At 48.9% G+C, this 16,288-nt stretch overlaps 1 protein-coding gene across 1 annotated transcript; it reads left to right on the forward strand.

Moving 5' to 3' along the window:
• Window positions 1-12,137: 12,137 nt before the first annotated feature.
• SOX9 (SRY-box transcription factor 9) lies at window positions 12,138-15,418 on the forward strand. Its single transcript, XM_079323666.1, has 3 exons — window positions 12,138-12,907; window positions 13,658-13,911; window positions 14,296-15,418. The coding sequence occupies exons 1-3, from the start codon at window positions 12,477-12,479 to the stop codon at window positions 15,063-15,065; spliced, it is 1,455 nt and encodes a 484-aa protein (XP_079179792.1). The 5' UTR covers window positions 12,138-12,476; the 3' UTR covers window positions 15,066-15,418.
• The last annotated feature ends 870 nt before the right edge of the window (window positions 15,419-16,288 follow it).

Raw genomic sequence — 16,288 nt, forward strand, 5'->3', positions numbered from 1 at the left:
TTGGGGAGGAGGAACCTCCTCAGGGGAACAGACTCACTAGGGCAGCCACTGACCAGGCAGAAATGCTAAAAAACCAAAAAAAAAAAAAAAAAAACCAGAGATGTGGATTTTCCAGCTGCTCTCTGGCTCTTTGCTGCCCATAACCACACTTCAAACAGGATTTTATGATGCAAACAGGCAGAAAGCTCCTGCTGGGAGCCTGTGGGACTGACTGGCCACTTAGAGAGGCAGAGCCAGCCCAGGTGGGCAGCAGGGCTTGGAGCTCCTGGGAGGCTGAGCCCAGGCAAGCCTGGCTTGGCTCTGGCTGCAAAGCACAGCTCAGAGCCACTGCTGGTGCCCATCCCCACGGGGAAAAGCAAACACAGCAAGAGGAAGGGCTGTGCATGGCACAAGATGATGCTGGAGAACTTTTCCTGCTGGTTTGGCTTCTCCTGAGCTGGGCCACAGCCAAGGCTTGGCCAGAGCCACCAGCAAGAGATCAGCCACCTCCAGCTGCTCCCACCCACAGCTGGGGAACAAGGGAGAGGCTGTGCTCCTGCAGCTTTGGAAAATCAGTCCTGAAACGCCAACTGCTTGGTCAGAGCTTCTGGGTTTTTTTTAAAAAATTGAGTTTGAGTGACACAAACCCTCCTGTACAAACTCATTCCCCACTGGGCAGTTTTGTTTTCTGTTGAGGACCCCCCCAAAAAAACCAAGGTGAGCTGAGAATTGTGCTGGGTGCCCAGCCTGAAAGGTGCCACACACAGAATTATGATGATCCTGTGGCACCAGCATTCCCTGCAGGGAATTTTGCCTTTTCTGGAGAGCTCTGATTGTCAGGGATGGAAATTCCCTCTTTTTGTCCTCATTCCTTCAATGGGGTGAAGACATTCCCTTGTCTTCAGCAGCTCCTGAACTCCAGGGGATTGGCTTTGAGGAGCTGCAGACAGCAGGAGCCCTCTGGTGGGTTTGGCCTCAGGGAATTTTCAGTGGTTTATGGACACTCAGAGCCCCAGGGTAGATGGAGTTGGTAGTGCTCAAAAATGAGATGTGAAACTGCTGAAACCCCCATCCACAGCCATTCCTTATCTCTAACCCCTCCATCCCTCCATCCACAGCCATTCCTTATCCCCATTCCTTATCCATCATTCCATCCATCCATCCATCCATCCATCCATCCATCCATCCATCCATCCATCCATCCATCCATCCATCCACAGCCATTCCTTATTGATCCACAGCCATTCCTTATCCCTAACCCCTCTATCCCTCCATCCACAGCCATTCCTCATCCATCCACAGCCATTCCTTATCCCCATTCCTTATCCATCATTCCATCCATCCATCCATCCATCCACCCATCCATCCATCCATCCATCCATCCATCCATCCATCCATCCATCCATCCATCCATCCATCCATCCACAGCCATTCCTTATCCCACATCCCATCATCCCATCCATCCACAGCCATTCCTTACTGATCAGCAGTCATTCCTAATCCCCATTCCTTTTCCCATTTCCCCACTCAAAACCCACCCCAGGGCACAGCAAGGCCCCTCAGCCAAGCTCTGTTTGCACACCCAAAAACCCCCATGGATTCTGATCCTGGCTGAGATCCCCTGCTGTGCCCTGCAGAGCTGTGGGACAGCACAAACCCTCCCCCAGCCCTCCTTGTGCCAAGGGGATTCAAAACCAGGATCTTGCAGGACAAACAAGGACAATTCTGCTCCTCTTTTCCAGCCCTGCCTCCTCTTCTCACCCAAACCCTCCTGGTTTGACAACTCACGAGGGTTCCCACGCCTCTCCCCTCCCTGGGACCCTCTGCTCCCATGGGAATCCTCTCCAGCCCCCCAGAGCCCACGGGGCTCTGTTTGCTCTGTTTGTGGCTCAACGTGACCTTTCCTGTTTTCCCAGTCAAGGTCTCAGATCTGGCACAAAATGTTGGGAATTAATCACTGCTGGATGGGAGAAATGGATTTGGTGGGAGCTGGGTGAGAACCCCTCGTGCTCTGCTCAAATCCCTGCTGCTGCTGAGGAGATTCCTGGGGACACCCAGCCCCACCCTGGGGACACCTGTGGGCTCTCAGCATCCCCCAGAGCCACAAATCAACCCCAAAATTAACCCTGAGGATTGCCAGGCTCAGCACAGATCCCTGGCTGATGGTGGCTGGGAGCAGTGGGGCAGAACTTCCTCACCCCAACCCACCAAACCCCCCCAAAATAGCCCCAAAATCACCAAAATTTCCCTGGAGAGCCTCCCCAGGCACAGAGGTCTCTTCCCACACTCCATGGTCACCCCATTGTCTCTCCCAGAAGCTGCCAGACCAGTAGGACTGGATTGGATTCTCACAGGGGATTTCTATTTTTATGTATTTTTTTCCCCTGTCCCCAAATTTATCCCTCCTGCCCCAGTCATACAGAAAAAATGTGGGTGTTGCTGTGCAGTTTCGGGTCACTGGGGAGAGCTCCCACTTTTCACCTTTTTGGGGGTGGAATCTTTTGGAAATAACTTGATTTGGACACCAAACCTGCAGCATTTGATGCCAAAAAGATAAAATATCCGATTCTGCTCAGTCTGGGAGCCAATTGAGGACAAGTGATAAGGTGACAGATAAGGGAATAATTAAATAAAAGCCCAGGAGGAGCTGCATGTGCAGTAGGAAACAGAATCCTGCTTTCCCATGGGTAATGCTGGAGCCTGTGGATTCTCTGAGGATGGGGGAGCTGCTCTTTTTCTCACCAGGTTTTAACCAAATCTCCCCAGATCACCAGAAAAACAGATCCCTTCAATCTCCCACATGTCAAATTTGGCAGGAAATGGAGCGGGGAGGAGGGGGCACGGCTCAGACCCACCCCACACAAAGCCATCCCCATCCCAGAGCCGGCTGTGCTGGTTTCACCCCTCGGTGAGGGTGGATTCCCCTCAGGGTAAGCACCACGAGGCCGGGGAGTGGGCGGGACTCTGCGAGCTTCCCCTGTGAGCTGCTGGCACCAATCAGAGAGCTGGTTTGGTGATGGACAGCTCGGGAAACCAATGGAAAGTTATTTCACTGTCACAAATCACAGTGGGTGAAGTTCTGGGGGGTCTTTTGGCTTCTGGCCTCAGGAGGAGCGGGGGTCCCCCCAGCACCGGCCACATGGACCCCCCTGACCCCACCTGCTTTCCTCTTAACAATCTGGATACAATTTAACTTCTTAATGCCTGGATAAGATTCTTAATCTCCTGAACCCCCTTAATGAGGAGGAATAAAACACGGAGTCCACAGAAGTCAGTGGAATGAAGATAAAGTTCCTGATGGGAAGAGATCGAAAAGATGCAACTGATGAGTAGCTGAAAACTTTTTTTTTGTGGGGCTATGAGGGGATTGTGACTTCACTACAATTCCTTTAAACTGTGAAATACACTTGGGGAGGATGGGTGCTTGAGATGAAGACTTTCCTTGCCTCAGGAAATTGAGCTCTCTGTTTTGGGATTGGAATATGAACAGAGACATTTGATAGAGAAGATGAGGAAGAGGATTTTTTTTTTCAGCAGCCTGCCTTTAAAAGTGGTACCCCATGTGTGCATCATAACCCATAACACGGCTCTGGAAGGAATGTGGGAATGAGAGGAAAATTCATTGTTCTGTAGGTCCTGGGCGGATGCAGACTGTGAAGGTGAAGACACCCCCTAAGTCTAAAGCTGAAAAAGGAACTTTTCTCTCTTAAGTGAACTGAAATGATTATTTGAGTGGATAACTGACTGAAGTGTTCTCTGTATGTGGTTGGTAAAAAATGTGGAATAAAGGGAGGAGGAAATAATCTAGGAATCTAATTATTAATAATTTTTTGTGTTATTAATGAATTTCTTCTTGTATTTCCTTTTTAAGTTTTGAGCCTGCATTGTCTTTACTCCTAAATCCTCTCTAAAAAAAAATAAATATTTAAAATTGGCAAACCTTTTAGTCACACTGTGACACCTGCCTGAGCCGAGCTCAGCCTCACAAAAAGGAGGCTCAGAGATCTTCAAATCCAACCCAAATTTGTCTGAAGAGCAAACACTCCCCAGTGCCAGGCCCTGGGGCTGGGGGCAGGAGCAGGGTCCCATCCCAGAGCCAGGAGCTGATCCCAAAAATCCTCCTTTCTTTTGTTTCTCAACTTCTGCCGGGCTTTTTTTTTGTTGTTTTTTTTCCTTTTTCTCCTCTTTTTCCCCCTGTCAGGTAACAATAGCTCCTTTCAGGCCCTGCCAAAGCCCGATAAGAGCTGGCAGCAGAGGGAACTGCCATCAATATTTGGGTGAATTTTAACTACCTGGGACAGCCTGGGGGGGATCAGGCTGCGAGCACCTGGCCCGTGGTTAAAAGCATCACTTCCAAACCCACCTCCCTGCCCACATCCCCCCGAATTCCCGGGAAATCTCTCTCCAAAACCGAGCTTAGAGCCGGGACTAAACCTCCAGCCGCGCTCCGCACCCAGGTACGTTCTCCCTTCCCTTTGCTCCCTAAAATATTCCCCTTAAACCCAGTTTTATTGTGGATGAGTGCTCCACTAAAATACTCCTTAAACCCTAAAATATTTGCCTTAAACCTGGCTTTAGTTTAGAGGAGTGCTCCCCTAAAATATTCCTTTGCTCCACTAAATTATTCCCCTTAAACCCAGCTTTATTTTAAAGGAGTGCTGCACTAAAATATTCCTTAAAACCTAAAATATTCCCCTTAAACCCGACTTTATTTTGGAGGAGTGCTCCATTAAAATATTCCTTTGCTCCACTAAAATATTCCTCTTAAACCCAGTTTTACTTTAGAGGAGTGCTCCCCTAAAACATTCCTTTGCTCCCTAAAATACTCCCCTTAAATCCAGTTTTATTTTGGAGGAGTGCTTCACTAAAATACTCCTTAAACCTTAAAATATTCCCCTTAAATCTGGTTTTATTTTAGAGGAGTGCTCTACTAAAATACTCTTTAAACCCTAAAACTAAAACATTCCTTTTCCCCCTAAAATATTCCCCTTAAACCCAGCTTTATTCTGGAGGAGTGCAGCCAGCAGAATCCCCAACCCGAATTTCTCAAGCTCAGCTTTGGGAATTCCATATTAAAAACTGGTGAAACCAACCCAGGATGTGTTTTAATTCCCCCCAGGGCTGCAGGGACGTCACCAGGATTTTGGGAATTCTGGGTTTTCCTCCTGTTCTTCCCAGCCCCAAATGGGTTTGGATGTTGTGGGAGCCCAGGATTGGGATAAAGAGCAGTTGGAGCCTGACAGCAAATGGAACTCCACACAGAAACCAGATTTATAATCAGTTTTTTTCCCTCCAGAAAATTCAGTGATATTCTGTCAGGCACTCAGAGACTTGCTGTGTTATTATTGAGACTTAGCAAACATTTCTCTGGAAGAAAAAAAAAGAAAAAAAATGAAAAAACTGAGAGCTGGAGGGTGTTATGCTCAGAATAAACTTTTCCCACTTAGCAGCAGGATGAGATTTTTTTCACCAAAAAAAAAAAAAAAAAAAATCTGATTTTTGCCAAGCTAAATGGCCAGAGTGTGTTTCTAATCTGTCACAGGTAAAATCCTCATTTCTGGGTTTTTATCTTCTTCTGCCTCAATTTGAATTTTTAATGAGTGTTATTTTTCTTCTCACCATAAGCTGTCCCTGCTTTTTTGTCACTTCAGTGAAGGAAAATGGAATAAATCGTGTTCTTCTGCAAGGTCTCGTTGTAAAATTAAAAGCAAATAAATAAATGTATTAAAGAGCAGTTGTGTTGATGAATTTGAATTTATGCTCCAGAAAATCAGCTGGGAAAGGTTCAGCAGCCACTGGCAGGGTCACAGCCTGTCCCTGGGCCAGGGAGAGACACAGTCACACCTAACAGAGGTAATAATTTTTAAAAATATATATTAAAAATAATTAAAATAAATCCCAAAAAATGCTCCCAAAAAGTCCCAAACAATCCCCCAAAAAAAATTCCAAACAAACTCCGCAAAAATGCCCGAAAAAAAAAAAAAAAAAAAAAAACCAAACTCAAAAATTCCCCAAAACTAAGAAATCCCTCAGAGTTCTCCAAAAATAAAAAATCCCCAAAAAGTTCCCTAAAAATCCCCCCAAAAATCCCAAAAAAAATCCCCCAAAATCCCCAGAATTAAAAAAGAATCCCATTAAAAAAAAAAAAAAAAAAAAAAAAATTTAAATCCCCAAAAATTCCCAAAAGAAATTCCCAAAAATCTCAAAAATATCCCCAAAAAATCACAAAAAATCTCAAAAATATCTCCAAAAATCCCCAAATTTCAGCCGAGCTGGGCAGGTTCATCACCCTCAGGGTGAAATAAAACAAAAACCCCCAAAAATGATGGAAATTCTTAGACCTGGTTTAAAATTCAGATTTCCAGAGGGCAGCCAGGCCCAGCTTTAGACCTGCCTACCTAAGCCTGGCTTTAAATGTGTCTGTCCCCCAGCAAATCCCTGTTTATTTATTAAAACCTGCAGAGTTTTTTCCATCAATAATCCCCGTGTCAATAAACTCCCCACCCTGAGCAAACTCTGAGAGATCCCAGCACAGAATTTTTGTATTTTTCAAATAAATCACCCCCCTTCCCCCCACCCCCACCCCACCCCACCCCTGGCAGCTCCAATTTTCAAATCACCAGCAGGGAACAACCCAAACAAACAATTTTTACAAGTTCCAGAAGTCCCAAACCTTTTTTCCTTTCCCTACCTCAACACCCTCCTTTTTTTTTTTTTTTTCTTATATTGAATTTTTTTTTTTTTTTTTGAAATTCACTCCAATTTCTCTGTTGAATTTGAGGAAATGGGTGACCCAGGGACATCTGCAAAGCATTAAATCCCAGACTTCAGGTAGCTCCCAGCCACACGTGCTGGCCACATTCCACCCTCCAAGGAGATTTCCACAACTTTCCTTTTCCAAATAAACAGGCAGGAGCTGCACAAACAGGTAGAGAGAATGGCACTTTTTATTTTCCCTGGCCCAATTCTGATGGATTTTTCTTGTAAATTTGGTGCTGGGGTGGGGGCTCTGTAATTGGAATTATTGGTGAGAAAATGCAGGTTTGAAATGGTAGCTGGTTTGGTTTTGGTTTTTTTCATTTTGGGGGAAAATGAAGGGATAAAAAAATAATTCGAATCCAGCAGGGTTTTAGAGTGGGATGCATAATTTTTTTTTTTTTTTAATTTTTAAGTAGGTTTTGTAGCTCATCATGAAATTTTAATTCTCTTGAAACTCACTAAGAGATTCACTGAGTGGTATTGATGGGATATTCCCTGATTTCTAAGAAAAATGGAGAAAAAGGGTAGAAAATGATGATGCCAGCAGGATATTTTCCCTTTTCTCTGTATCCCCCATTGATTTAAAAAAAAAAAATCAAAAAAGTGAATAAATTGTGAGGGTGATCCTGTGCCACCAGCATTCCCTGCAGGGAATTATTCTTTTTTTCTATATCACTCATTTCTATGGAAAAAATTTCTTTTTATCCCTCTTTTATTACTTATTTAGAAGGAAAAAAAAATTGGATTAAAATAGGTAAATGATGATGGTGATCCTGTGTCTCCAGCATTCCCTGAAGTGTGTTTTTCCTTTTTTCTGTATCTCGGTTTTCTAAGAAAAAAATGGATTTAAATGGGTAGAAAATAAAGGTGATCCCTGAACACCAACATTCAAAAGTTCCACGGAAAATCCAAAAGTATTTTCAGAAATTAAAGGTGAGCTTTCAGGGGAAAAAATAAGAATAAATTCATAATAATTCTCTTTTTTTTTTTTACTCTAAGGGAGGGAATTTCCATCCCGATTCAAATAAAAGGGATCAATTTTCCATGTAGGCAAAAATCTGCAGAGCTTGGAGCCAAAAAAAAAAAAAAAAAAACCTGTAGCAAAAAAAAAAAAAATATTAATTAGATTAATAAATAAGTAATGACATTATTAAATGAATAATGAAATAACAAAATTAAACAATAAATAAATATTTTCCTATGGCAAGAAACCCACCCCAAATTCCAGATTTTCCTTCCCCAGAGTGAATCCTTTTCCGTGGTGTTTTTAGGCATAAATTAAAAATGAATTTATTTCAGGTATTGCCTTGGAATTTTCAGGCTGCTGTTACTTTATATATTAAAAAAAAAAGGGGGAAATTCCTGTTCTTCAATTTTTTCAGGATTTGCCAAGTTTCAATCACACCAGCTCAAGGGCTGATTTTATTATCCTGAGAGGCCAGAGAAACTGAACTGTAAAAATTCATAAAATCCCAAGGAATTCTGAGCTGAATTTAGAAAATTCATCCGATCTGAAGGAATTTTCAGCTGAATTTACAAAATGAATTCAATCCCCAAAGAATTCTGAGCTGAAATTACAAAATTAATTCAATCCCAAGGAATTTTCAGCTGAATTTACAAAATTCAATTCAATCCCAAGGAATTTTCAGCTGAATTTATAAAATTAATGCAGTCCCAAGGAAATTTCAGCTGAATTTACAAAATGAATTCAATCCTAAAGAATTCTGAGCTGATTTGACAAAATGAATTCAATCCCAAAAGAATTTTCAACTGAATTTACAAAATTAATCCAGTCCCGAGGAATTTTGAGCTGAATTTGAAAAATTAATTCAATTCCAAGAAATTTTCAGCTGAATTTACAAAATGAATTCAATCCTAAAGAATTCTGAGCTGAAATTACAAAATTAATTCAAGCCCAAAAAGAATTCTCGGCTGAATTCACAAAATCAATTTGACCTCAAAGAATTCTGAGCCGAAATTACAAATTTAAAGGAAATTATTTCTAATGAATTTCCAATTAAAGGCTCCTTCAGGTCCTGATCTCCCTTTTTTATTGCACTGGATCAGCTGGAATAGGAAATGGGATCAGGAGCTCCACTCTGACCTCGTGTCCTGGGATCCACCAAAGGGGGGAGATTTGGGATAGGAGGAAAATCCAAAATTTTCCACATGGGATGGCAAAAATGTGGAGACTCAGCTGGGAAAAAGTGGATGGAGGAAAATCAGGGAAAATCAGAATTTTCTGTGCAAGGCCAGGCTCAGAGGGAAAAGCCAAAATGTGGGAATTTCTGTGGGATGCAGCCCCGCTCTGGGATTTAATAAAATCTCACTGATGATGAGGGGGATTTTAATATTAATTAAGCTGCCAAATTAATGAATTAATGGAGCTGCCAAAACGTTGGACATTCCTGGATAAATCCAAATCCTGGAATTTTGTATTTCGGGCCGTGGATCAATAATCCATCCAGTTTTGGTATCAAAAATCCATCAAACAAATTATTCAGCACAATTCATCTGAAGCACAGCCGTGTTTTAAATTTGGGCAGAAAATTTTCCCCAATTCCATCCTCCCCCCACTCCCCTGCTCCCAAAAAATTCCTGTCTCCTCCAGTAAGGCTTGGAAAGATTATTCCCCAAAAAACAGAGATTTGATTCAGCACAAGGAGCAGGGAAAAGCCATCAAAAAGAGTTTTTAATCCTCCCTAAGAACCTTCCCTGCTCGCTGAGCTCGCCACTTGGGATAAAACAATGTTAATTCCAGAATAAAAAAAAATAAAAAGAAAAAAGAAAAAAGAAAACTTCCATCCTGACGGGAAAACAGCAGCAGCTTTTAAAGGCAGCTCCCACCCGGCTGTGATTAATCAGCTTGTCCACCTTGTCCAAATAGCCCATCGAGCAATAATTAAAAATAATAAGCCAGAAAATTATCGAATCACACACAATAAGTGCAGAGCTCCTTCCCCTTTCGCTTTTGTTTATTGTTCAAACTTGTCAAGCCCCTCGCCTCGCTCCGAGCAGCCTCTCTGGGAAGGCAGATGGATTTGCAGGATGGAAAATCTCCTAATTCTGTCCCTTTCCATTCCATCAACGACCCTCCCCAATTGTCCTGCTCTTCTTTCTGCCAATCAGCAGCAGGGACAATCTGTTGTCACCGGGTTTTGTTCCTCTCCAGGTACGTTTGGTTCAGATTTTGGCCCCAGTTGAGATCAGAACAATCTCCTGCCTGCATTTGCTTGGGTGTTCTGCAATAAATGTATTTATTAAATGAGATTTAAGGAGCTGAATTCCAGCATGCACCACCCTAGAGATGAGATTACCCAGGGGAAATAATCCAGATTATCTCCTGTAGTGTTTGCTGGAAATTTATCTTTTTCACCTCAAATAATAACGCAAAATTCAGCGGCCCTCTCCTGGAATATTGAATATTTAGCAAAGGAAATAAATACAACCCTGGGAAAAGCGTCCTTGGTGTGTCAGGAATAAAAAAAAATCCCAAATCCCCCTGGAGAAAAGCCCCTGTTCCTGCAGACAAAGGCTCTGAGCAGAGCACAGCCACTTACCTTTAAACTCACCCAAAGCAAAACTACTTCCCAAAAAAAAACTTTGCAAGCAAAAACAAAACAAAACAAAAATCCCAACCCAAAATCATCACCAGAACCTCAGGGAAAACTAAAAACAACCAAGGAGAGGGTTTCCAGCGCCTTTATTCACAGCTCCTTCCCCGCTGCCTTGTCTTTTATTTAAAATTTTTTTTTCTAATACTTTGAAACCCTCTCGGGTCAGGGTAACGGCGACAATCGCGACAGGGCAGGGAGGCGTCCTCTGCCCCGAGGATTGTCCGGCCGCACAAAGGCTGCAAATTAAAGCTGCAAATTAACGCAGCAAATTAAAGCAGATTCGAGAAATTCCCGATTTTAACGCTCGGAGTTGCAATGAAAAATTCTGGGCTGCGGGATTTGGGAAAGGAGCAGCGCCCGGAGGTTCCTGCCCAGAAAAGCGCCGGAGCAGCGCGGGGAGAAGGGGCAGCTCCTGCAAATCCCCTTCTCCCGGAGCCTGGAAAACGGGATCTGCCTCCTCGCCCACCGGGATGGGGATTGCAATTCCCGATTTCACTCTGAGCCGTGCGGGAAAGCCGCCGGCGGCTGCAAAGGCGCGATTCCCATAAATCTGTAAAGAGAAATATCTGCAGTTATCCGCAGATAACCCCGGGAGCTGCCGGGCTTTCGTTGCGAGGACGAGACTTGATCGACTCGAGAAAACTTTTATTTTTGTGCAGAGGGGGAGGGAAGAGGCCGTTCCTTCCCCGGGCACGGCTCCAGACCGGGATGCGGGGCCGGGATGCGGGACCGGGATATGGGACCGGGATGGGGAAAGGGGATGGGGGATCGGGATGAGAAACCGGGATGCGGGACGGGGATCAGGAACCGGGAGTGGGACCGGGATGAGAAACCGGGATCAGGAACCAGAATGCGGGACCAGGATGGGGAACCGGGATGCGGGACCGGGATGGCGGATCGGGATCAGGAACCGGGATGCAGGGTCAGGATGAGAAACCGGGATCAGGAACCAGAATGAGGGACCGGGATGGGGAACTGGGAAGGGAAAACGGGATGGGGAACCGGGATATGGCATCAGGATCAGGAACCGGGATGAGGAACTGGCATGGGGAGCCGGGATGCGGGATTGGGATCAGGAACCGGGATGGGGAACAGGGATAAGAGTCCCGCAGCCCGGTCCGGCGCCGGAGCCACCGGGACGGAGAATAAGGAAATAAGGAGGAATAAACGGGAAACGCGCGGATGTCGCAGCGCGGGGTGGGAGGAGGGACGCGCGCCGGACACCCTCTCCAAAAAAAAAAAAAAAAAAAAAAAAAAAAAAAAAAGAAAGTTAAAAAAGGAGAAAAACCCGAAGCGCAGCAGCGATATCGGGATGTCTGGGCTCGGCCACCCGCAGCCCCCCGAGGTCGCCCCCGCTCTGTCCCAATGGGCCGGGATGGGGATGGGGGAGCTCAGGGGGCGCGCCCGCCCCCGCCCCCCGCGCGCGCCGTTCCTGAGCCTCTGGCGCCCCCTCGGGACGGAACCGCGCAGCGCCCGCGCTCCGCGCGTCCCGCCCCCCGCCGCACCCACCCGCGGGGGGACGGAGCCGCGGGGCCGCCTGCGGGCCGCAGCCGCAGCCGCTGCCGCTGGCGCTGCCGCCGCCGCCGCCGCCGCCGCCCGGCCCGTCCCGCCCCGTGCGGGCCGTGCCCCTCAGCGCTGCGCGGCGCAGCGCGGCCCCGCCCCTCGGCGCGGCTCAGCCAATGGCCGCGGCGCGGCCCCCGCGGGCCGGGCGCTGATTGGCTGCGGCGCGGCGGGCGCGCGGCCCCGCGCTGGGTATTTGTGCGCGCGGCGCGCGGCGGCCGCAGAGCCGCGCTGGAGACCGGCGGGGCCGCCGCGCCCGACTCTGCCCCGGCCGCTCGCCCTGCTCCCAAGTTTTTTTCTTTTTTCCTCCCCTTTTTTTCCTCGTTTCGGAGTTTTCTTGGTTATTTTTGTAATTTTTTTAATTTTTAGCGTTTTTTTCTGTGCGGAGGAGAAGTAATAAAAAGTTTTTTGCCCACTTCTCCGCAGCTGTTGGAGACTTCGTTTCTCCGAGTTTTTTTTCTTTTTTAACCCGTCCTCGCCCCTTAGCGCCTAACTTTTTAATTTCTTTTTTTCATCAATTTTTTTTTTCGCCCCCTTGCTCCCCCTCGGCCACTTTCTCGCATGAATCTCCTCGACCCTTTCATGAAAATGACAGAAGAACAGGACAAATGTATCTCCGACGCCCCCAGCCCCACCATGTCGGATGACTCCGCCGGCTCCCCCTGCCCCTCTGGATCCGGCTCGGACACGGAGAACACCAGACCCCAAGAAAACACCTTCCCCAAGGGAGACCCGGACCTGAAGAAGGAGAACGACGAGGACAAGTTCCCGGTGTGCATCCGGGAGGCGGTGAGCCAGGTGCTGAAGGGCTACGACTGGACCCTGGTGCCGATGCCGGTGCGGGTGAACGGCTCCAGCAAGAACAAACCGCACGTCAAGAGACCCATGAACGCCTTCATGGTGTGGGCGCAGGCGGCCCGCAGGAAGCTGGCGGATCAATACCCGCACCTGCACAACGCCGAGCTCAGCAAGACCCTGGGCAAGCTCTGGAGGTGAGTGCGGGGCCGGGATGCCCGTGGCGAGCGGGGGATGCGGAGCGCGCCGCGCCGGCCGAGAGGATGTTGCGAGGCTGGAAAACGCGCTGGAAAACTTTTTTGCGGAGTGCGAAAGCGAGTTTGGGCGAGGAATAGGAGGGAGGAAAGTCGGGATGGTTGTGGGGGTTTTGGTGTTGGAAGGGTTTTCTGTTCCCTGAGCGATGCGGGAGCTCCCCGGACTGGCCCGGCCGTTGTTTGTTTGCGGAGGAAATGATGGATTTTGGGGATTGCATCAGCTCGGGCCGGGCCGGAGGGAGCGCGGGGCGATGCGGGGAGGGAGGGAAGGAAGGAGGGAGGGTGGCGGTGAGTGGCGCAGGGCCGGGTGGCCTCCGAGTGCCAGAATAAGGCGGGGAGGGAGGAAAACACGAGGCGAGTGAGTCACCTGGGCCACCGCGTCCTCGGGGACCGCGCGAGGGGCGGGCGGGGATCCTCAGCGGAGAAACGGGTGACGGAGGGGCAGAGATGTCCCCAAAGCGCCCGGGGACAGCGCGACGTGCCCGCAGCCTGGGGAGGGCGAGGGCTGGACCCCGCTGCCACTCCTGCACCGAAAAAATGGGGGGGACACGGGGGTGACAACCAGCGAGTGTCCCGCATAAGCGGGTTCAGGTTGTGGGGGGCTTTGGGAGGGATTGACAGCGGTGTCACCGCTCAGCGCCCACCCCGAGCCACAAGTGACCCCCGCTGTGTCCCCCCCCCGTGTCCCCCCAGGCTGCTGAACGAGAGCGAGAAGCGCCCGTTCGTGGAGGAGGCCGAGCGGCTGCGGGTGCAGCACAAGAAGGATCATCCCGACTACAAGTACCAGCCCCGGCGGAGGAAGTCGGTGAAGAACGGGCAGGCGGAGCAGGAGGAGGGCGCCGAGCAGACCCACATCTCCCCCAACGCCATCTTCAAGGCGCTGCAGGCAGACTCGCCCCAGTCCTCCTCCAGCATCAGCGAGGTGCACTCGCCCGGGGAGCACTCGGGTAGGTGCCCGGGGGGCACAAAGCACAGCCCAGACCGGCTGAGGGGGAAAGGAAAGAGTCAGGAATGGGGGGAGAACGGGGAGAGCTGCCTCTGTTTTCACAGTTCTTGTATGTGAAGCTGTGTTTGGTTTTAGATTTACGCTACCCCAGAGCTGTGCCCGCAGCCCGGGCACAGATCCTCACCCCAACGTGCCATTGCAGCCCTGTTTGCCTGGGAGAAACATGAGGCTGTGCTTGTTAAAAACCCCAAGCCCCCAAAACTGGCCGTGCTACAGCTCAGGTCTGGGGGTGGTGCTGATGGGGCCGGACTGTGTGACCCGCGGGTGACGCGTTCACAGCACTGTCACCCCCGTCACACCCTCACCCCTCTCCTTCCTCCCCCAGGCCAGTCCCAGGGGCCCCCCACGCCCCCCACCACCCCCAAGACGGACCCTCAGCCGGGCAAGCAGGACCTGAAGCGGGAGGGCCGCGCTCTGGGCGAGGGCGGCCGGCAGCCGCCCCACATCGATTTCCGCGACGTGGACATCGGCGAGCTCAGCAGCGACGTCATCTCCAACATCGAGACCTTCGACGTCAACGAGTTCGACCAGTACCTGCCCCCCAACGGCCACCCGGGCCAGCCGGGCCAGGTCACCTACACGGGCAGCTACGGCATCAGCGGCGCCGCGGGGACACCGGCCGGCGCCGGCCACGTGTGGATGGCCAAACAGCCGCCGGCAGCGCAGCCACCGGCACAGCTGGCAGCGCTGGGAGCAGAGCAGAGCCCCCAGCAGCAGCAGCAGCAGCAGCAAAGGACGCACATCAAGACAGAGCAGCTGAGCCCCAGCCACTACAGCGAGCAGCAGCAGCACTCCCCGCAGCAGCAGCAGCAGCAGCTGAGCTACAGCTCCTTCAACCTGCAGCACTACAGCTCGTCCTACCCCAGCATCAGCCGCGCCCAGTACGAGTACGGGGAGCACCAGGGCTCCTCGGGCTCCTACTACAGCCACGCCGGGCAGGGCAGCGGGCTCTACTCCACCTTCAGCTACATGAGCCCCACGCAGCGCCCCATGTACACCCCCATCGCTGACACTGCGGGCGTGCCCTCCATCCCCCAGACCCACAGCCCGCAGCACTGGGAGCAGCCCGTGTACACGCAGCTCACCCGGCCCTAGGAGCGGGCAACGCGGCCGGAAAGGTCTAAAAAGGCGAAAAGGAAGAGAGGAAAAAAAATCAAGAAAACAAAATGACAAAAGAAAAAAAAAAATCAGCCAAGAGTTGCCTGGGACTGGTTGAAGTTGAAGTGATTGCAATTTGTGGAAGCTGGCGGGGAGGGGAGAGCACCTCGAGCCTTCTGCACTACAGCATCCTCCAGCTCCCAGTCCCAAAATTTGGGACAGGCTTTGCCAAGGACTGGATTGAACTTTGCTTCTTCCAGCGTGGAGAGGAGATTTCCACCCAACCCGCCCAGCTGGCTCCTTCTCTGGACTTTTGTAATGATTTTTTTTTTTTTTTTTAGCAGTAATTAAGACAAAGACAAAAAAAAAATTAAAAAAAAAGAAGAAAAAAAAATGGGGGGTTAAAAGAGAAAACTCAGAGTCCTCTGTGAGGAATATTCTCTATTTTAAATATTTTTAGTATGTACTGTGTATGATTGGTTACCAATTTGAGGGGGATTTGTACCTATTTTTTAGAGATTTTTTTGGAAACGCTCTTATTTTTCCAACAGCTAAAAAGAAATGACACTTAGTGGAACAGCCCTAGGTTTTCTTGCAGAGGTATTTTTGTATAGAGAAGTGTCTTTTTTTCTTTTTTTTTGCTCTAAAAAATGAAACTAAACCAGCGTGCTCTGCCCTGGCAACCCAGCACTGGGGCAGGGACCAGCATGGGAGAGGCTTTATTTTTCTAACTCGTAGCAAAACCAGCCAGGAGGAGAGAACTTCACTTTATTTTTTAATAACCTTGAGCCTTAAAAGAAAAACAAAAAGAGGAAAAAAAAACAAAAAAAAAGTTAAAAATTGGATGGAGCAGCCGCAAAAGTGCTGCTGAGAAGCCTTAAAGAGCCCCGTGATAATCACCGGCCCCGGGCTGGGGCTGAGCCCGACCCCTCCGGGCACCCCCTGCCCACCCCAGGGTGCCAAACCCAGCCAGGGGCTCCCCTCTGCCTGGGACACCTCACAGACCCTTTAAATTATTTATTTGGGGGAGAAGAGCAGCTTTTAATCACGATTTGCCCCGGGTTTTGTTGTTTCCATCTCCCCTCCAGGTCCTTTCAGCAGCGTTGCATTAGTCGGGAGCATTATTTGGAAGGTGACCGTGCCTGTTAAATTATGGTCTGAAACTGTAACCAGTCCTTTATTTATCTCTTTAATTCCTTTTGGTTGTTGTTATTATTATT

This window comes from Erithacus rubecula, assembly GCF_903797595.1.
Source record: "Erithacus rubecula genome assembly, chromosome: 20".
In the NCBI taxonomy this organism is placed as follows: Eukaryota; Metazoa; Chordata; class Aves; order Passeriformes; family Muscicapidae; genus Erithacus; species Erithacus rubecula.